Source organism: Hypanus sabinus, chromosome 24 (assembly GCF_030144855.1).
Source record: "Hypanus sabinus isolate sHypSab1 chromosome 24, sHypSab1.hap1, whole genome shotgun sequence".
NCBI lineage: Eukaryota > Metazoa > Chordata > Chondrichthyes > Myliobatiformes > Dasyatidae > Hypanus > Hypanus sabinus.
In genome coordinates, this window is record NC_082729.1 from 37,229,405 (window position 1) to 37,251,177 (window position 21,773).

The 21,773-nt window shown below is 49.0% G+C and overlaps 1 protein-coding gene across 5 annotated transcripts in view; it reads left to right on the forward strand.

Moving 5' to 3' along the window:
* hcfc1b (host cell factor C1b) overlaps positions 1 to 21,773 on the forward strand; it is a 159,358-nt gene that overhangs the window by 110,414 nt on the left and 27,171 nt on the right. For all 5 annotated transcript variants that reach the window (XM_059949644.1, XM_059949640.1, XM_059949643.1 and 2 more), the window contains 6 exons: positions 11,160 to 11,264; positions 11,666 to 11,882; positions 13,862 to 14,001; positions 16,927 to 17,065; positions 17,574 to 17,749; positions 18,623 to 18,887. In XM_059949644.1, the coding sequence (XP_059805627.1) occupies positions 11,160 to 11,264; positions 11,666 to 11,882; positions 13,862 to 14,001; positions 16,927 to 17,065; positions 17,574 to 17,749; positions 18,623 to 18,887 (1,042 nt within the window). The remainder of the gene's footprint in view (positions 1 to 11,159; positions 11,265 to 11,665; positions 11,883 to 13,861; positions 14,002 to 16,926; positions 17,066 to 17,573; positions 17,750 to 18,622; positions 18,888 to 21,773) is intronic.

Consider the following 21,773-nt stretch of genomic DNA (forward strand, 5'->3'; position numbering starts at 1 on the left):
CATGCGCTCTTTCTCTCTTGCTTGCTCTGGCTGTCACGCACACTCTCTCTCTGGCTGTCGTGTGTGCGCTCTTTCTCTCTGGTTGTCGTCCACACGTGCCCTCTCTCTCGCTCCGGCTGTCTCGCGCTCTCTCTCTCTCTGGTTGCCATGCGCTCTCACCCTGTCTCGCTCTGTGGTTGTCATGTGCTCACGCACACTCTTTCTCTCTCTAGTTGTCATGCGCTCTCGCACTCTGTCTCTCTCTCTCTCTCTCTGGTTGTCATGCGCTGTTGCACTCTCTCTCTCGTTGTCATGAGGTCTTGCACTCTCTCTCTCTCTCTTGTTGTCATGCGCTCTCGCTCTCTGTCTCGTTCCCTCTGGTCGTCATGCGCTCTCGCACTGTCTCTCTCCCTCTGGTTGTCATGCACTCTCGCACTCCGTCTCTCTTTCTCTCTCTCTCTCTCTCTCTCTCTCTGATTGTCATGCACTCTCGCTCTCTCTCTCTCTCTCTCTCTCTTGTTGTCATGAGCTCTCGCACTCTCTCTCTCTCTCTCTCATGCTTACTGTAGCTGTTGCGCGCTCTGTCTCTGTCTTGTCCTTGCTCTTGGTGTCATGCTTGTGCTCTCTCTCCCACTGTTGTGCTTTCTCTCTCTGTCACGAGCTTGCGCTCTCTCCTTCACTCTCCCACTGTTGCGCGCACTCCCTCTCCTTTGCTCTCATGACTGCTCCATCTTCCTCTCCCTTGCTCCCACGCCCGCTCCGTCTCCCTCACCCCACCTCCTATCCTGATCCCTCACCCCTTTGCGCACTCCCTCTCCCGCATGCTCTCTCTGTCGAATTCTCTCTTGCTCTTTGTCGAACTCTCCCTTGCGTACGCGCACTCTCTCTATCGAGCTTTCTCGCTCTCTCTCGCGCCACCGCTGTCCCTCACTGTCGAGTGTGCCCGCTCTCCATTGTTGTTGCACTTTCTCTCTCGCTCTCTCTGTCTGTTGAATTCTGTCTCTTGCTCTCTCTGTTGAACTCTCACTTGCTCTCTCAGTAGCACGTGCACTCTCTCGCTCTGTTGATCTCTCCTGCGCTTTCTCTCTCTATCATGCTGTTTTTCTCCAGCGCATGCTCTCTTGTTCTGTCCCCCTCTGTAGCGAGCTGTCACGCGTTTACTCACACTCTCTCGCACTCCGGCTGTTGGACGCGCTCCTCTCTCTCTCGAGCTGTCAAGCGATTTCTTTCTCGCGCTCTGGCTGTCGTGTGCACGCACTCTCTCTCTCTCGAGCTGTCACGAGTTTTCTCTCTCGCGCTCTGGGTGTCGTGCGCGTGCTCTCTCTCTCTCTCTCTCGCTTGCTCTGGCTGTCACGCACACTCTCTCTCTGGCTGTCGTGTGCGCACTCTTTCTCTCTGGTTGTCGTCCACACGTGCCCTCTCTCTCGCTCCGGCTGTCTCACGCTCTCTCTCTCTCTCTGGTTGTGATGCGCTCTCGCACTTTGTCTGTCTGTCTCTCTCTCTCTCTCTCTCTCTCTCTCTGGTTGCCATGCGCTCTTGCACTGTCCCTCTCTCTCTCGTTGTGATGCGCACTCGCACTCTGTCTCCCTCTTGTTGTCACGCGCGATCGCACTGTCTCCCTCTTGTTGTCATGCGCGATCGCACTCTGTCTCTCTCTGGTTGTCATGCTCTCTCGCACTCTGTCTCTCTCTCTCTCTCTCTGGTTGTCATGTGCTCTCGCTCTCTGTCTCTCTCTGGTTGTCATGATCTCTCGCACTCTGTCTCTCTGTTTCTCTGGTTGTCATGTGCTCTCGCTCTCTGTCTCTCTCTGGTTGTCATGATCTCTCGCACTCTGTCTCTCTCTTTCTCTGGTTGTCATGTGCTCTCGCTCTCTGTCTCTCTCTGGTTGTCATGCGCTCTCGCTCTGTCTCGCTCAGGCTGTCGTGCGTGCTCACTCTCTCGTTGTGGTTCTTGCTTGCAGTTGTGCTCGTGTTCTTTGTCGGAGTTTCATGCGCGCACTCTATCTTGCTGTTTGGGTCTCTTGCACGCTCTCCTGGTGTCACACTCTCTCACTGGTGCTCTCTCATTGTAGCTCATTCTCTGTCACGCGTTCACGCTCCCCCTCTCTCCCTGACACGCACACGCGCCCTCTCTCATGCATACACCATGTCACGTGCTATGTCTCTACCTATGTTGAGCGCTCTCGTGTGTGAACGCTCCAGCTTACGTGCTGTCTCTCACTCTAGCTGTCATGCACTCGCGATCTCTCGCACACTTTTTCCCTTTTTCGCTCTCTCTGTCTCTCCCCCTCTTTGTAGCATGTGCTTTCTTCCTCTCTCTCACTCTCTGTAGCGCATGCTGTCCCGCTCTTGCTCTGGCTGTCGCGCACTCTGTCTCTTGCTGTGGCTCTCGCACACACTCTCTGTCGCGGTTGTGCACACGCTCTATCTTGCTGTCTTGCTTGCTCTCTCTGTCGCGCGCTGTCTTGGTGTCATGCTCATGCTCTCTCACTGTCACGCGTTCTCTCTCTCTCTCTCTCTCTCTCTCTCTCTCTCTCTCTGTCTTCCCCTCACTCTCTCCCCCTCCCCCTCCCCCTCCCCCCTCCCTCCCCCCTCTCTCTCTCTCTCTCTCTTCCCCTCTCTCTCTTCCCCTCTCTCTCTTCCCCTCTCTCTTCCCCTCTCTCTCTCTTCCCCTCTCTCTCTCTCTTCCCCTCTCTCTCTCTTCCCCTCTCTCTCTCTCTTCCCCTCTCTCTCTCTCTTCCCCTCTCTCTCTCTCTCCCCCTCTCTCTCTCTCTTTCTCTCTCTCTTCCCCTCTCTCTCTCCCCCTCTCTCTTCCCCTCTCTCTCTCTTCCCCTCTCTCTTCCCCTCTCTCTCTCCCCCTCTCCCTTCCTCCCTCGCTGGTGCACTCTCTCTTCCTTTATCTGTAGCATGCTCACTATTGCGCGCATTCTCTCATGCATGCTGTCACTCTCTGTCGCCCGTTCTCTCTCTTGCTCTGGCTCTCGCACTCTGTCTCTCACTGGTTGTTGTGTGCTCTCTCTTTCTTTAGCACATGCTCTCTTGCTCTCTTCTCTGTACCATTCTCTCTCTCTTTCTCCCTCTGTAGCGCGCTCTCTCTCTCTTGCTTGCTCTGGCTCTGACACTCTCTCTTCCTCTGTTGCGCACGTTCTCTCTCTGTGGCTCTTGCAGTTGTGCTCGCGTTCTTTATCACAGTTGCATACGTGTGCTCTAGCTTGCCATCTTGCTCTCTCACTACTGCGCATTCTCTGTCACATGCTTGCGCTCCCTCTCCCTCTCGCTCTCTCCCTGTTGCACGTGCTCCCTCTCTCGCTCTCTGTTGCGCGCTCCACCTATCTTGCTCTCCCTGTCATGCTCGCACTCTCTCTGTCACACCCGCTCTCCCCCTCTTGCTGGCATGCGTGGTCGCACTCGCTATCCCTCGCTCACAAACGCGCACACTCTGGCTGTCGTGTGCTCGTGTCTAGGTTGCAAGCGTGCGTTCTAGCTTGCTGTCTTGCTCGGTCACTGTCGCGTGCTCTCGGTGTCATACTGGTGCTCTGTCACTGTAGCACATTCTCTGTCACATGCTTCTGCTCCCTCTCTCCCTGTTGCACGTGATCCCTCTCTCGCTCTCTGTCGCACGAGCTCCACCTCTCTCTCTCTCGCACACGCTCTATCTTTCTTGCTCTCCATCATACTGTCACGTTCTGTCGCTCTCGCGCTCCCTCTTCCTCTCGCTGTTGCATTGGCGTACACACTTGCTCTCCCTCTTGCTGGTGTGCTCTCTCGGTCTAGCTGTAGAGCGTGCTCTGGCTGTTGCGCACACTCTCGTTCTCTAGTGCGTACTTGCTCTCTCACATTCTCTCTTGCTGTCTCTCTCTCGCTCTGGTTGTTGTGCGCTCTCTCTCTCTCTCTAGCACATGCTGTCTCGCTCTCTCTCTCTGTAGAATGTGCTCTCCCTCCCTCTCTGTAGTACGCGTTCTCTTTCTTCCTCTCTGTCGCACGTGCTCCCTCTTGCGCTTGGGCTGTTGTGCGCACCCCCTCTCCCACCTCCTGTCCTTCCCCTTCTCCATCACCCATCTCCCACTCTCCCAACTCTCTCTCGCTCTTACCCAGTCTCCCCCCCCCCCACCTACTCTGAGTTTCATCCTGAACCACTGCCAGCAGTGAGCTAAATGTTACCACTAAGAGAAGGCTGGCGCTGGGGGCAGTTCAGTGGCACGGTGCGGGGCGGAGGGGTGACATAAATTCCTGCATCTGGACTGTATGATGAGATGGCCAGTAGAGAGAGGAAGGGAGTTGTGAGGCCAGGCATTAGAGGTGATGGGTGCCGGGAAGGGTTTTGAGAGGAACGAGACAGGCCGGAGATATAGGATTGAAGAGCAGTACAACTGAGGGTGAAGGTTTCGGGCAGGCTGGAGTAGGGGATGCGGGATCTGGAATCTGAGAAGTCAGGTTGGTGGTTATACGAGATCTGAGCCATTCTGCCCATCAAGTCTGCTCCACCATTCAGCACAGCTTCAACCTTTGACACTCTTACTAATCAAGAACCTGTCAACCACTGCTTTAAATATACCCAATGTGTCAATGAATTCCACAGATTCACCGCACTGGAACTAAAGGAATTCCTCTTCATCTCTGTTCTAAAGGCTCATCCCTCTATTCTGAGAATCTCTGGTTCTTGATTCCTCCTCATTCTACTAAACTGTAGCAAGTACAGGCCCAGAGCCATCAAACACTCCTCAAATGTTAACCCTTTCATTCCTGGGATAGTTCTCATGAAGCTCTGTTGGACTCTATGGGAACCATTGAGGAGAAGTGAAGGAGAGGAGGCACCAAAACCCAAGCAGGGTCAGTGCTGGGTCTTGTCAGGCTGAATTGCTTTCATAGAAGGAATAAATTCAAAGACTGCTTTCTTACCGGGTAGGCAATTTCAGGACTCGGAGGTCCACGTACAGGGTTCCCTAAAGGTTAACTTGTGGGTTGAGCTGGTAGTAAGGGAGGCAAATACACTGTTCGTGTTCATTTCAAAAGGACTTGATGATCTAATGATCATCAAATGGATCTAATGCTGAGGGTCTATAAAGGCATCGGTCAGACTACATTTGGACTGTTGTGAGCAGTGTTGAGTCCTGTATCAAAGAAATGACGTACTGGCATTGTAGTAGCTTCCAGAGGAGGTTGACGAGAATGGTATTGCGAATGAGCGTTTGATAGCTCTAGGCCTACACTCACTGGAGTTGAGAAGAACGAGGGCAGACCTCATTGAAGCCTACTGAATATTGAAAGGCCTCGATAGAGTGTCTATGGAGAGGAGGTTTCTGATTGTGTGGAAGTCTAGAACCAGAAGGCACAGCCTCAGAATAGAAAGATGTCCCTTTAGAACAGAAATCAGCATCAGTGAGTGGTTTATTGTAGGGTGCAGGGGGATGTGCGCTGCAGGAAACCGGTGGGAAAGTGGACCAAAGTAGCAGGACTGGAGGAGGATTGAAAGGAGGGGAGAGTGGTGGGAGGTGAGGTTTCCCTGAAATTGGAAAACTCGTGTTTACACTATTGGTCAGAGGGCTAAAAGGCCTGTCTCCATACTGGATGTTGATTAAAGGGAAGGGCAGTGGGAGGGGGCTCATGACATTCTTTGGAATTGGCTTATTACGCTGAGGTCCCTTCAACAACTTGTCTGCTGTTCATAGAGATCGAATCAGACAGAAACGCACAAGCACACACAGCTGCCTGTCTTTCGTCCTTGTACTTGCAGACTACTGCCAAGACAGCAGCTAATCTGCAGGGGCAGCCCTGACCTCACTGAAGGCCCGAGTTTACTGATCCACTCAGTATTGGCCCCACTCCCGGCTGCCCACCAGTGGCTCCAGCTTGCAGGTGGCAGCAGAGGATCACCAGACCAGCCTCTTTGGAATTGGAGCAACACACACAAAATGCTGGTAGAACGCAGCAGGCCAGGCAGCATCTATAGGGAGAAGCACTGTCGACGTTTCAGGCCGAGACCTTTCATCAGGACTAACTGAAAGGAAAGATAGTAAAAGATTTGAAAGTGGGAGGGGGAGGGGAAAATGCAAAATGATAGGAGAAGACTGGAGGCGGGTGGGGTGAAGCTGAGAGCCGGAAAGGTGATTGGCAAAAGAGATACAGAGCTAGAGAAGGGAAAGGATCATGGGACGGGAGGCCTAGGGAGAAAGAGAGGGGGAGGGGAGAACAGGCGGCGTGATGGACAGAAAGAGAGAGAGAAAAAGAGGGGAGAAAAAAACTAAATATATCAGGGATGGGGTAAGAAGGGGAGGAGGGGCATTAACAGAAGTTAGAGGTCAATATTCATGCTAGATGCCCCTCCTTCCCTTCTTACCCCATCCCCATTTTCTCTGTACTTTTTCAAACTTACTGATATCTTTCCTTGAGGTAGGTGACCAAAACTGCACACAATACTTCAAATTTAGCCTCACCAACAACTTCAACATATGAAGGCCTATGTGCCACAAAATCTCTCTTTACAACCTTATGAGATGCCACTTTCAAAGAATTATGGATCTGTACTCCCTGATCCCTCTGTTCTACGTTACTCAGTGTCCCACCGCTCACCATGCAATACCACCCCCCCCCCCCCCCCGTTCATACTTCACACTTGTCTGCATTAAATTCTATTTGCCATGTTCAGCCCATTTTCCCAGCAGGTCCAGGTCACTTCGCAAGTTTTGATAGCCAACCTTGCTGTCCACTACACCCTCAGTCTTGGTGTCATTGCAAATTTGCTGATCCATTTTTGCCACATTATCATGCAGATCACTGATTATAAACGACCAAGTAGAGCAGACCCAGCACTTCACCAGTCAGTGAGGCAAACATCCACTAACACTTTCTGGTGTCTCCTGCTGAGACAATGTTGAATCCAACTGACTACTTCATCCTAAATGCCAAGCAGTTGAGCCTTCTGGACCAGCCAGTCAAACAGGACTTTGTCAAATGTCTTGCTCTTGTCCACCTCCTTCCTTTCATCAGCTTTTCTGGTAACCTCGGAAAAGTCTATACAAGATTGGTTAGACATGACCTGCCACACCCAAAGCCAGATTGACTATCCCTAGTCAGGTCCTGCTTTTTCAAATACTGTATATATCCTGTCACATTATTTGGATTAATGGAATATGCATGGATGACATGCAAATCAAAGTTTTCCCATTGAATCTGTGCATGTGAACACTTAAGTCTGCTCTGCCATTCCATTATAGTGATTAGTACCCCTCTCAACTCCATTCTCTTGCCTTGCCCCTGTAACCTTTGACACCTTTATCAATTATGAACCTGTCAATCTCCGCTTTAAATATACTCAATGACTCAGCCTCCACATCCCAGATTCACCACCCTCTGGCTGAAGACGTTCTTCCTCATCGCTGTTCTAAAGGGACGCCTTTCTATTCCGAGGCTGTCCCCTCTGGTCCTAGACTCATCCACCATAGGAAACATCCTTTGCACATCCACTCTGTCTAGGCCTCCCACCCTGATAGTCTCTTTTCTCCCCCTCTTCCATCAGATCAAAGATAGCACGTACCACCAGCTTCTACCCTGCAGTGATCAGACTCTTGAATGGGTGTCCTGTATGATAAATTATGCCCTAGGCATCACAAACTTCCTCATTATGATCTTGCACCTTATTATTTACCTGCAGCTGTTATACTTTATTTTGCATTCTGTTATTGTTTACCTTGTACTACATCAATGCACTGTGTACTGGTCTGTATGAATAGTACTCAAGACAAGCTTTTCACTGTATCTTGGTACATGTGACAATAACAATCCAATTCCAAGGAGCAAACACGAGAAAATCTGCAGTTGCTGGAAATTCAAACAACACATAAAATGCTGTTGGAACGCAGCAGGCCAGGCAGCATCTATAGGGAGAAGCACTGTCGACGTTTCAGGCCGAGACCCTTTGACAGGACTAACTGAAAGGAAAGATAGTAAGAGATTTGAAAATAGGAGGGGGAGGGGAAAACGCGAAATGATAGGAGAAGAGAGGAGGGGGTGGGGTGAAGCTGAGAGCCGGAAAGTTGATTGGCAAATGGGATACAGAGCTGGAGAAGGGAAAGGATCATGGGACGGGAGGCCTAGGGAGAAAGAGAAGGGGAGGGGAGCACCAGAGGGAAATGGAGAACAGGCAGAGTAAGAAAAAAAAAAGGTGGGGAAAATACTAAATATTTTGCCGGGACTTGCAGACCTCAGTTATAGCGGAAGATTGAATGGGTTAGGAGAATGAGGAGAGGTTTGATAGAGGTGCACAAAATGATGAGGGGTATAAATAGGGTCAGTGCAAGATAGGGTTATGTGAGACTAGAGCTAGAGGTCATAGATGAAAGGTGAAGTTTACGGGGAGCATGAGGAGAACTACTTCACTCGGAGCGAGGAAGTGGTGGATGTGGGTCTGAATTCAACATGTAAGAGAAGGTTTGGATAGGTATATGGATGAGAGAAGTATGGAGAGCAAAGGTCCGAGTGCAAATAGATGGGCTAGGCAGGAACCTTAGATAGGCCAAAGGGCATGTTTCTTTGCAGTCATGCTCTATGGCCTTTTGACTCTAGTATATGTAAGAATACACTCATTGGCCACTTTATAAGGTTCAGGAGTAGAACCCAGTGTGTTCTGCTGCTGTTGTAAACCATCTACTTCAAGGTTCAATATGTTGAACGTTCAGAGTTGCTCTTCTGCACGCCTCTGTTGTAACGTGGTTATTTGAGTTAGTCTCCTTCCCTTCAGCTTGACCCCGTCTGGCCATTCTCCTCTGACCTCTCTCATTAACCAGGCATTTTTCCCACAGATCTACCACTTGCTGGATGTTTTTTTTTGTTGGCTGTTAACTCTGGAGACTGCTGATCTGGAATTTTCACATATAACCGTTTCTGACATTCTCAAACCACACCATAGGCAGCAACAATCATTCCGTGGTCAAAGTCACTTAGATGACATTTCTTCCACATTTTGATGTTTGGCCTGCACGACAACTGAACCTCTTGACCGTGTCTGCATGCTTTTATGTGTTGAGTTGCTGCCACATGATTAGCTGATTGGATATTTGCATTGGCCACTGTGTGTATACAGTGGCATGCAGAAGTTTGGGCACCCCGGTCAAAATTTCTGTTACTGTGAATAGCTAAGTGAGTAAAAGATTACCTGATTTCCAAAAGGCATGAAGTTAAAGATGATACATTTCTTTAATATTTTAAGCAAGATCACTTTTTTTATTTCCATCTTTTACAGTTTCGAAATAGCAAAAAAAGAAAAGGGCCCAAAGCAAAAGTTTGGGCACCCTGCATGGTCAGTACTTAGTAACACCCCCTTTGGCAAGTATCAGAGCTTGTAAACACTTTCTGTAGCCAGCTAAGAGTCTTTCAATTCTTGTTTGGGGGATTTTCGCCCATTCTTCCTTGCAAATGGCTTCTGGTTCTAAGAGACTCTTGGGCTGTCTTGCATGCATTGCTCTTTTGAGGTCTATCCACAGATTTTTGATGATTTTTAGGTTGGGGGACTGTGAGGGCTATGGTAAAACCTTCAGCTTGCGCCTCTTGAGGTAGTCCATTGTGGATTTTGAGGTGTGTTTAGGATCATTATCCTGTTGTAGAAGCCATCCTCTTTTCATCTTCAGCTTTTTTTTTACAGACGGTATGACGTTTGCTTCCAGAATTTGCTGGTTATGTAATTGAATTAATTCTTCCTTTTACCAGTGAAATATTCCCTGTGCCACTGGCTGCAACTCAAGCCCAAAACATGATCAGTCCACCCCCGTGCTTAACAGTTGGACAAGTGTTCTTTTCAAGAAATTCTGCACCCTTTTTTCTCCAAACATACCTTTGCTCATTGCGACCAAATAGTTCTATTTTAACTTCTTCAGTCCACAGGACTTGTTTAGATGTTCCTTTGCAAACTTCTGACGCTGAATCTTGTGGTGAGGATGCAGGAAAGGTTTCCTTCTGATGACCCTTCCATGAAGGTCATATTTGTGCAGGTGTCACCGCACAGTAGAACAATGCACCAGCACTCCAGAGTGTGCTAAATCTTGCTGAAGGTCTTTTGCAGTCAAGCAGGGGTTTTGATTTGCCTCTCTAGCAATCCTACGAGCAGTTGTCTCGGAAAGTTTTCTTGGTCATCCAGACCTCAACTTGACCTCCACTGTTCCTGTTATCTACCATTTCTTAATTGCAATACAAATTGAGGAAACGGCTACCTGAAAGCGCTTTGCTATCTTCTTATAGTCTTCTCCTGCTTTGTGGGCATCATTTATTTTAATTTTCAGGGTGCTAGGCAGCTGCTTAGAGGAGCCCATGGCTGCCGATTGTTGGGACAACGTTTGAGGAGTCAGGGTATTTATAAAGCTTTGAAATTTGCATCACCTGGCCTTTCCTAATGATGATTGTGAACAAGCTAATTAAGGTCTGAGACCTTGGTAAAAGTTATCTGAGAGCTCAAATCTCTTGGGGTGCCCAAACTTTTGCATAGTGCTCCTTTCCTTTTTTTTAATTCTAAAATTGTACAAAACAAAAATAATACACTAATCTTGCTTAAAATGTTGAAAAGAATGTTTCATCTTTAACATTATGGCTTTTGGAGATCTGTTCATCTTCTATACACAGTAGCAGAAATTTTTACTGGGGTGCCCAAACTTTTGCATGCTACTGTATATATAAAATTAAGTAAGTAGTGGAAAAAGAGGGTAAAAAAATACTGAATTGGTTTTCATGGGTTCAATGTCTATTCAGAAAGCTGTCCCTGAAACATTGGGGATGTGTCTACAGGCTCTTGTACCTCCCCTTATGGTAGCAATGAGAAGAGGGCATGTCCTGGGTGGTGGGGGTCCTTGATGATGGATGCCACCTTTTGGAGGCATTGCCTTTACAAGTTGTCCTCGTTGTTGGGGAAGCTGGTGCCATGACAGAGTTGGCTGATTTTATGAACAGAGCTCAGTGGGTTGGGCAGAATCTGTAGCTTTCGACTATTCAGCTCAAAGCCTTCCCTCAAACAGATTTGTTTGTTGCTCCTGGTTATAGACCGAGCACCGAAGGTAACAAAAAGCCTGTGTTTTTAATGACATTGTACTTTTTGAGCTCTGGGGTTGTTGCTAAGGTGTGTGTTTCTATTCCCTCCCTCCCCCCCCCCCCCCACCACCGCCATCCTGTCCGTTTTCCCACTCTGCTTCTCCCCTCCAGATCTCCAGCCTGGGAAAGGTGGTCTCCCTCGTGCAGACCAAACCAGTTCAGTCAGGAGTGGTCACAGGTCAGGCGACCACGAACCCTGTCACGCAGTACATACAGGTGAGTGAGTGCATGTTGCTACTCAACACATTACTGCTCTTCCAGCCACGTTCCCCCTTTACTGCCTGTCCCGCAATGCGGTGTTCCTTCCTTGCTGTCTCAACCGCAGCTTTCCCTGCAGTCTGTTCTTCCTATGGCACTCCTTCTCTCCTCTTTCCCCCCTCTTTCCCCCTTTCCCGCAGTGTTCTCTCCTTTCTCCCCTTCCCATTGTGTGCCCTCCTCCCCCTCCTCACCTTCTCTCCCACAGCGTGCTGCTCCCTCCTTGTGGTACTACACACTGTGGCCAAAATGTCCTTCTTGTTGTTCGCTTAGCGGTCTCTGCCCCATGGCACATGCCTCCCAATCACTTTTAACCTGCCTCTTCATGTCCTTTGTTTCCTTGGCATTGTGGGGGCGCGCAGACGAAAGGCCCGCTGCCCCCAGGAGCCACCATCCTGAAGCTGGTGACGTCGGCGGATGGCAAGCCCACTACCATCATCACCACGTCGCAGGCAGCCGGCAAGCCCACCCTCCTGGGCATCAGCAGTGTCTCGCCCAGCACCGCCACTAAGCCTGGCACCACCACCATTATCAAGACCATCCCCGTCTCGGCCCTAATGGCTCAGCAGGGCGCTGCAGGTAATGGCAGTTGTGCCGGGGTGTTGGGGGGGGGAGTGTGGAGTGTTTCTGCTTTGAATGGGTCACTGCTCTCTATCCCACGCACCTGCCGGTGAATGAGTCTGACCACCAGGGAGTGGTGCTGTGCTGGAAGAAGTCTGTGGGGTTTCTGGGGAGAGTCCCAGCCTGGGGTGAAAGATGGTCCATGGAGTTCCAAGGTCCTGAGTTACAGGGAAATAGGTTGGGACTTTATTGCCAGGTGCGTAGGAGGATGAGTGCAGTTTTGATAGAGGTATATAAAATTATGAAGGATATAGATGGGATATAAACGCAAGCAGGCTTTTTCCACCGAGGTTGGGTGAACGGTGAAAATGTCAAGAAGAGGTGGGGTGAGAGCGTGACTGTGGAAGTGGTGGGTGCAGTTTCAGTTGCAACATTTAAGGTAAGTTTGGATAGGTACATGGATATGAGTGGAGGGCAGTGGGACTGGACGGTTTGATGTGGACTAGACGGAGCCGTCCTGTGGTGAAGTGGCATCCGCACTGGACTTCAAGGCTAGTGGTCCCGGGTTCGAATCCAGCCTGCTCCTTGCAGGCTTTCCATCCCTGCTGGGTTAAGTGTCGAGGTAGCAGCTCGTCCTCGTAAAAGGAACAGACAAATGCTAAAGACATGGCAAGGTTGCTGCCCGATGTGCCACAAGGTGCAGAGAGGAACAATAACAGCAGTGGACTAGATGTGCCAAAAAGCCTATTTCTGAGCTGTGGTGCTTGATGACCATTATCAATAATTATCGAACAGCTTTTCTGAATGGGTTCATTTCAGTCTGTTTTTATTGTACTTCTGTCAATAATAGAACAAATGAATGCATGTAAATGAGCCAGATTTATTGTTACAATTGTAATCTTTGCTTTAAATTTCCATGGCGTGCAAAAGAGAATTTTATGTTTATCTTTATTTGTAGATACCACACGGTATCAGGTCTTTTCAACCCAACAAGCCCATGCCACCCAATTACACCCACATGACCAAAAAACCCACTAACCCATACGTCTTTGCAAGTTGGGAAGAAACCAGAGCACCTGGAGGAAATCCGCATGGTTGTGAAGAAGGAATGTGCAAACTCCTTACAGACAGCGGCAGGAATTGACCCCGGAATGCTGCCTCTGTAAAATCATCGCGCTAGCTACTCTTTGGGCGCGCACTCTCAAAGATTCGCCACCCCGGCGTTGTGTCAGATAGTCGGGGCGAGTGTACCTGCCTGTGGCTTTGGCAAATTTCTCTGGTCATGTCCTAAGCTATTCTCCTTCTGGGATGGGGTTGGGTCCTGTTTGTTCATGGATGGAAGGAGGCAGGTTGTTTTTTTTAAAATGTATTTTATTGTTTTATGTGAACTGACTTGGAAAAAACTAACAAAAAAAACTAAATTAAAAAAATACAGCACAACCATAGCAAAATGTAATTAAATATTGAGCAGCAAAAGAGAAAAAGAAATGTAAAGGCAAAAAGTAAACATACACAGCAAAGGTGCACCATAAGAAAGACCAGTACAGGGCCCCATATCCTTTCAAAGATGTCTCCTCTGTCCTCACTACATAGTCTTAGTCTCTCCAAATATAAAGTGTTTGCCAGTTCTTGTAGGCACAGAGTCCATTTTCCACACTTGCAGGATTAACTTCTTAGCAATCACCATTCCGAACAGTACAGCCACTTTTCATACTTATTGGTTGAAGATAGGGAACTTGTTGCTCCAAAGATGGCTATGAGCAGGTCCGGTTCCCACCGCTTCCCATAAGCCTCAAAGAAAAATACTTTTCCAGTATGCATGAAGCTTACAACATGACCAGAATGAATGTGACAAGTTACTGCTGGCATTTGTTACTGAGGCTTTGGCTCTGCAGTAATCCTGCCCCCACCCACCCCACTACTACCTTTACTACTTTCACCTTTGGAAATGAGTAACCTCCTTTATGTCTGTTGATTTTTTTTTTGGAACTCTCCAGCCACGAGCAACACTGGGATTAAATCACCAATCACTATCTTCACCACTAAGGTAGTGACGCCGGGTACCGGCAGCCCGGCCAAGATCATCACCGGCGTGCCTAAGATCACCAGCGGCGTGGGCCAACAGGGGCTGACCCAGGTTAGTGAGTGCGGCTGGAACTGTGACGGGGTCGGGAGAGCACTCGCGAGGCGTCGATCAGTCAACTGGCGTTCGATGAATATTCTCCACTCAGTGGAGGGGAGTGGGTTGCATCAAGGTGGCCGAGAGGTCGTTGATGCTTGCCGAGAGTGGGCATTTGGCCCATTACCCTTCTGGAAGCCCCTGAAAGAATGAGGCATACCCCCCTTCCTTGCCTCCTTGTCCATTTCCTCTTTGATTCCGGCTCTTCCCACCCTCTATGTAGAATAGAAAGATTTCATCACTGTTTAGTATGGCAAATGCTTTGCCCAAGGATCATTTTTAAGTTGAGTCAGTGGTAAGGAAGGTAAAGTAGAATGGAATTAAAAAATTGCTACAGAAAGTAGTGGATACGGCCCAGTCCATCATGGTAAAGCCCTCTACATGAGCACGTCTACATGAAACGCTATCGCAGGAAAGCAACATACATCATCAGGGATCCCGGCCACCCAGGCCATGGTCTCCACTCTCTCAGGGAGAAGGTACAGGAGCCTTTGGACTCACACCACCAGCTTCAGGAACAGTTATTAGCCCTTGACCATCAGGCTGCTGAACCAGTGGGGATAACTTCACTTACCCTATTATTGAAATGTTCCCAAAACCAATGGTCTCGCTTTCAAGGACCCTTCATCTCATGTTCTCAATATTTATTGCTTATTTATTATTATTATTTCCTTATGTATTTGCACAGTTGATTCTGGTTGATATTGCACACTGGTTGAATACAACAAGTTGAATACAAGAAGTTGGTACTGTCTTTGATTCTGTTTCGGTTATTATTTTGTGGATTTGTTGAGTATGCCTGCAAGAAAATGAATCTCAGGGTTGTATATGACATTAATTTACTTTGACAATGAATTTACTTTGAAGTGCAATACTAGCATTCATTTTGAGAGGACTAGACTAGAAAAATAGGGATGTAATGTTGAAGCTTCATAAAGCATTGTATTGTGAGCAGTTTTGGGCCCGTAATCTAAGAAAGGATGTGTTGGCATGGGAGAGGGTCCAGAGGAGGATCACAAGCATGATCCTGAGAAAGAAAGAATGAGGAGCATTAGATATCTCAAGGTGTGTACTACAGTGGTGTTGTCTGCAAACTTGGAGCAGTTGTGAGTATACAGGGAGTAGAATGGGAGGGTGGTGGCTGAGGACGCAACCTTGTGGAGCGCTGGTGTTGAGAATATTCATGGCTGTCTGTTGGTCAGATAGTCAGGGATCCAGTGGTAATAACTCTCAGAGTTTCCATCTTTTTCCTTGCTATGAAGCTATGGCTCCTTGTCCGTGACTCTCCCCTCTGATGGAATCATTCCAGTACAGTACAGTTCCTTCGGCTTATGATGTGCCAACCTTTTAACCTACTCCAAGGTCAATCTAACCTTTTCCTCCCACATAGCCCTCCATGTTTCTTTCATCCATGTGCCTGTCAAAGAGTGTCTTAAGTTTCTGTGATATATCTGCCTACCCCCAGAAGGTTCCACGCAACCACCGCTATGTTTAAAAAAAACTCTTGACATACCCCCTATACTACTTCCAATCACCTTACAATTAAACCTCTTCACAGTAGCGTAGTGGTTAGCACAGCACTTTACAGTACCAGCTTAAATTCCCACCACTGCCTGTAAGGAGTTTGTATGTTCTCCCCATGGATTTCCTCCGGCTGCTTCCATTTCTGCCCATGGTCCAAAGATGTATCACTGGGTCGGTTGATAGGTCATTGTAGCTTGTCCTGTGATGAGGCTAGGATTAAATCTGGCGATTGCAGGGTGGCATGGCTCAAAGGGACTGTTCTGTGTTGTATCTTAATAAATGTTAGCCATTTCAGCCCTGGGGAAAAGTCTGTGGCTATCCACTCAATCTCTGCCTCTTCCCATCTTGGATACCTTTGTCATTACTAACAGAGCTGCCCAGGCCTTTCCCACCATTGGGTATATCTACAAGCAGCACTGCCACAAGATCCGTCATCAAAAATCCTCAGCACCCAGGCCACGCTCTCTTCTCACTGCTGCCATCGGGAAGGAGTCCCACACCACCAGGAACAGTTATTACCTCTCCTGAACCGGCATCGATAACTTCACTCACCCCAACACTGAACTGAATCCACAGCCTATAGACTGACTTTCAAGGTCTCTATAACTTGTGATATCAGTACTATCTATCCATCCCTCCATTTTTTTGTCAGTCTTTGGGAGTAGGTTTTCACTGAGTCTATTGTTTTTTTTGCTCTACTGTGAATGCCTGCAAGAAAATGAATCTCAGGGTAGTATATGCTGACATATCGAGTAGTGTACAAAAACAGCACTGTGCAAAAGTCCTGGGCACCCGAGCAATAAATATGTGCCTAAGACTTCTGTGCAGTGCTGTATGTAATTTACTTTTAAACTATCTTTCCTCTCATCTTCTTTCACTTCAAAGAGAAAAGCCCTAGATCACTCAAACAATCCTCATATCCTCAGTCCCCAGTCCTGATGAACGGTCTTGACCTAAAATGTCGACTGTTAATTCATGTTCCTAGATGCTGCCAGTCTGTGTGTGTTCTTGCATTGGCAGAATCTCTTGTGTTCATCCTCTGAGGAAGTGCTCTATAATCCAGGTAACATCATGGTAAATCTCTCTCTCTAAAGCTTCTGCATCCTTCCAGGATGAGGTGACCAGAACTGAACACAATACGGCAAGTGTGGTCTAACCAGTTTTATAGAGCTGCAGTGTTCCCTTGTGGCTGTGGAACTCAGTCCTCCAATGAATGAAGGCCAACACACAGTACTCTCAACATTGCACCATCCTGCCTCTCGGATGAATGAGGTCACTCCTCAATCTGCTGACGCTCCCGAAATGTCAACCCAGTCTCATTTTTTTATTTTTCCCTGTCTCTCTCCTGTTTCTCGCCAGGTGTTACTGAAGGGAGCTCCAGGGCAGCCAAGCACCATCTTGCGGACCGTCCCGGTCAGCGGGATGAGACTGGTCACGCCAGTAACCGTGTCTGCAGTGAAACCAGCCGTCACCACGTTGGTGGTGAAGGGAACCACAGGTAAGCGAGCCAGGATGTGACGGGAAAGGGTGGGGGAGAGTCACACATCTCGATCCAGCAGGGCATATTTAATAATAGATATGTTGCTGTCCTCAAGGAAGTCGAGGCCCAGAAGGGTTCACTGATGCATCTGTTAGAATGGTGTGAGTGCAGATCTCCCTCCAGCTCACTGCCTCAATATGCCGCATGTGTGAGAGGTTCAGCGTGGAGGGAGGGGCAGTGAGGAGGGAGCGCTGGTAGGAGACCAGAGCACCATGGAGAAAGGCACTCCAGTACAGGTACCGGGTGAGCATGCGAGCCCCACTTACACACAATACCAGAGACCAGAATCGAACTGCTGTCTGTATGACTGTGAGGCACGCTATCCTGGAGATGAGGGGATATCATCTCCATATACCAGGGGGTGTGGGGGAAGGTGTGCAGTGTCAGAGTGAGAGGGCTGGGTAGCCTACCCATAGCCGAACTAACACTCCGATCCTCTCCCTCCGCACCCCCCACTCTGCTATAGGTGTCACCACGCTGGGCACCGTGACGGGCTCGGTGGGGGGAGTTCCAGCCGTGGGTTCCACCACCCTGGCCGGGACAGTCGGCAGCTTCTCCAGCCAGCTCATCAACCCCGCCGTCATCACCGTCTCTACCGCGCAGGCAAGCCACTCCTCCACCCCACCCACCATCTCCATGCAGGTAAGGTCACTCAGCTCTGTCATCCAACGTCCCCCAGCTCCTCTGCTCCATGTCCATGCCTCCTCCCCTCCTCCACGGCCCATCCTGCATCTGCTCTGCACCCCCTCCCCAGCCCCAACTGCACCTTGCAACCCCGCATCCTCAATCCCTGCCGAATCCATCCTACCTCTGTCCTTCCACTCCTCTTTCCATCCCCTGCCCCTCCCCTTCTTCTCTTCTCTTCCTTTCCCCCCTCCTCCAAGCCCTGCCTCCCCGTCATAATGCACCCTTGCCCCCCACTCTCATTATTTTTAATCCCTTAAGGCTGATGTATACTTGTGCGTCACATCGATGCCGTAGGTATCGTGTACCCTACGCTGTATCTGTGCTGTATCCTATGCTGTAGGGTGACATGCACCTCTCCAGAAAAGTTACTCACATGTCGTGGCAACACAGACGGCAACAACTGTGATTGGTCTGCTTGGTAGCATCGCATTTCCTCCTATGCATTTCTGGTTGCTTCTTCTCTGCCATGTTTGTAGGCTGTGCGAAATAGATGAACCAAATCGTCAAATCTGCCTGCCGACATACGAAAATGTTTGAAATGCATTTCCTCGTCCATGTCTCTCACGAAGAAACTAACACAGTGGCATAGAAGCCTCACTGCCAACTGGCATTTTGGCACACACCAATGCATGCTCGCTTCAGCGTAGAGTGACGCAGAAGTGAAAATCAGGGCTAAGGTGTAGGTCGCGGCATAGCTGGTACGCACAAGTATAAATTAGCCTTTACCCTCACCATCTCCGCTTTCTCCCTTTGTCCCTATAGCCCGTTCACAGTGTCAGTCCGTGGTTGGGGAAAACTCACCTGATAGTATTTTCTGTCTGCCTCCAGCCCGCGACTGAGCCCACCCGTGTCACATTGATCGCCGCTCCCAGCGGGGTTGAGGCTTCATCCATCCAGGAGCTCCCGGTCACCATCTTGGCCTCACCCACCACCGAGCAGCCCGGCCTGGCGCCGGGGCCAGAGGCCGGCCAGGGGGAGGGTCAGACGGCCAGCGGGGTCCCCCTGGTCTGTTCCAACCCACCCCACGAGACGTCCGAGACCAACACCACCAACACAGCCACCACCGTTACTGCCAACATTGGTACCAATCAGGGTAAGGCGCTCGCTACCGTTGTTACGTGTCAGAGTACCTGACCAAGGTTCTCGTCTGAGCTGAACCCCTTTGTCAGCATTTGGGCCGCTTCCCTACAAACCTTTCCTGTCCATGTATGGGAGAATCGAAAGTCCTGGATAGAGATGGATGTTTTGGATGTCTTTGATAGAGTTGGCGTGGGTGGGTTGAACGTCCTGGGCAGGGCAGGCAAGCACAGGTTGAATGTCCTGGCGGGCATGGGTGGGTTGAACGCTGTTGACAGAATAGTTTACAAGAACAATCCCAGGAATGAAATGCTTAATGTGCAAGGACCATTTGACGTCTATGGGCCTGTACTCTGAATGTAGCAGCTGTATAAACCAATGTTTAGACCATGGATGTCCTGTCAACCATTCATCCAGTTTATTATCATATGTACAAGTCCACGTCCATAGATCCCTCAGAGTCACACAAGTTCATGTAGATAGATCCCTCAGAGTCACACAAGTTCATGTAGATAGGTCCCTCAGAGTCACACAAGTTCATGTAGATAGGTCCCTCAGAGTCTCACAAGCCTACATCCATAGATTCCTCAAGAGTCGGCATGCAAGTTCATAGGGTGTTTATGAAGTTGTAATAGGATCATTAACAGAATTAAGCCGTTCAGCCCATCAAATCTGCTGTATCATTTCACCATGGCTAACTTATTATCCCTCTTGACCCCATTCTCCTTCCTGCCTTCTCCCCATAACATTTCTCGCCCTGACTAATCAAGAATCTTTCAATCTCCGCTTTGAATATACCCAATGACTTGGCCGGCACAGCCACCTGTGGCAATGAGTTCCGCAGATTCACAACTCATTGGCTAAATAAGTTCCTTTTCTCTGTATCAAGGGGACATCCTTCTATTTTGAGACTCTGCCTGTTGGTTCTAGACTCCCCCACTATAGGAAACGTCCTCTCCACATCCACTTTATCCAGGACTTTCAATAGTTGGTAGTTTTTAATGAGCCCCGTTTTCTCCCCCCCCCCCCCCCCCAAAATTCTAAACTCCAGCAATTACAGGTCCATAGGCATTAAACGCTCTTCACACGTTAACCCTTTAATTCTCAGGATCGTTGTCATGAATCTCATCTGGACTCTGTCCAGTGGCAGCAGATCTGTAGATAAAGGGCCCAAAACTGCTCATCATATTCAACATATAGTCTGACCGATGTCTTATAAAGCCTCAGGGTGTTGGCAGTCATAATCGAGGGTGGAGTTCAAGAGCTGAGACTTCAATCCCCCAGCCAATAAAGGTCCACACACTAATTAGGTTTCCTTGGAGTTTAGAAGATAGACAGGTGATCTTTTGGAAACATTTCACATCCTGAGAGGGCACGACATATAAGGAGTGTTTGATGGTATGTACTTGATAGAATTCAAGAGGATGAGAGAGGGAGCTCATTACAACCTACCGAATACTTAAAGGCTTAGATTGAGGAGATGTGAGAAGAATGCTAACCAAATGGTATTTACCTTCATTGGTCAGGGGATTGAGTTCAAGAGCCACAAGGTAATGCACCCAGAAAGGGTGCAGATGCTGCCTGGATTAGAGAGCTTTTCCTACAAAGAAAGGTTGAGTGAAAGATGAAAGTGGCTTTATACGGGTGTCATTGTTATATGATGTGGTCCCTCATGGTCTTCCATCTGTCCTTATTCCGAGAAGTGCCAAGGATTTTTGCCATGGGGAAGGCTGCCTCCCCCCCCTCCACCTTCCCATCTATGGCCATGATTGTTCTTGGCAAATCACTCTACAGAGGTGGCTTGACATTGTCTCCTAGGGAGTGTCTTTACAAGGCGGGTGACCCCCGGCCATTATGAATATGCTTCAGAGATTATCTGCCTGGCGTCAGTGGTCGCATAACCAGGAGTGTGATATGCACCATCTGCTCAAACGAACATCCACCACCTTGCCCAAGGGTGACCTGCAGGCAGGCAAAAGGAAGGAGCGCCTTACAGCTCCTTTGGTAGAGGCGTACCTCCTCCCCGCCATAAGAAGCATTAATAGAGAGGACAGCCAGAAACTTTTTGCCACAGCAGAAATAGCTAATATGAGAGAACATAATTTGAAGATGATTGGAGGAATGTCAGAGGTAGGGTTTTCTAATGGTGTGTGGAACGCATTGCCAGGTGTTTGTGATAGAGGCAGATACATTAGTGAAATTTAGGAAACACATTGATGATAGAAAAATGAAGGTTTATGAGGGAATTGATCCTGGTGTAGATTGAAAGTTTGGCACAACATCATGGACCGAAGAGCCTGTATTGTGCTTTGGTACTAAGAGGATAAACAAAGGTGTTCTCTTCACTGATAGGGCTCAAATTGTAAGAGGGGGCTGGGGGAAGTTTACACTGGAGCTCAGGAGGCTGATGGGCAACTTAAGAGATGCTAACAAATCAGTGCCGGCCACAGATACAGTGAATAGCCAGTCTTTTGCCCCAGGGTAGGGGAGTCTGAATGCAGGGAATATGATTAACATGATGGGAGATAATGGAAAGGGGTGATGGGGAGCAGAGGGTGACGTGAGCTGCCAGAACAAGCCCCCCCCCCCAAACCCCCAGGGCAGGGCACTCCTTTACTACTGCCCCGTCCACAGCGCAGCACTCCCTCCCTGTTGCCATTGTGCAGTGCAGCACTCCCTCCCCATTGCCCCTCACGCAGTGCTCCTCAGCCCTTCAACCTCCTCCCTCTTTGAAGACGTTCCTCAACATCCCCTCTGTGAAGACCCTCCTCCAGGCTGTGCATCACTCCTGCCTTCATCTTGCCCCTCCCTTGAGGTCTTACGTTGGGTGGGTAACGTTTGCGCAGACGGGTTGGGATCTTCAGCCTTCTCTCACTTCATTCCCTTCTCTTTTCTCTTTCCC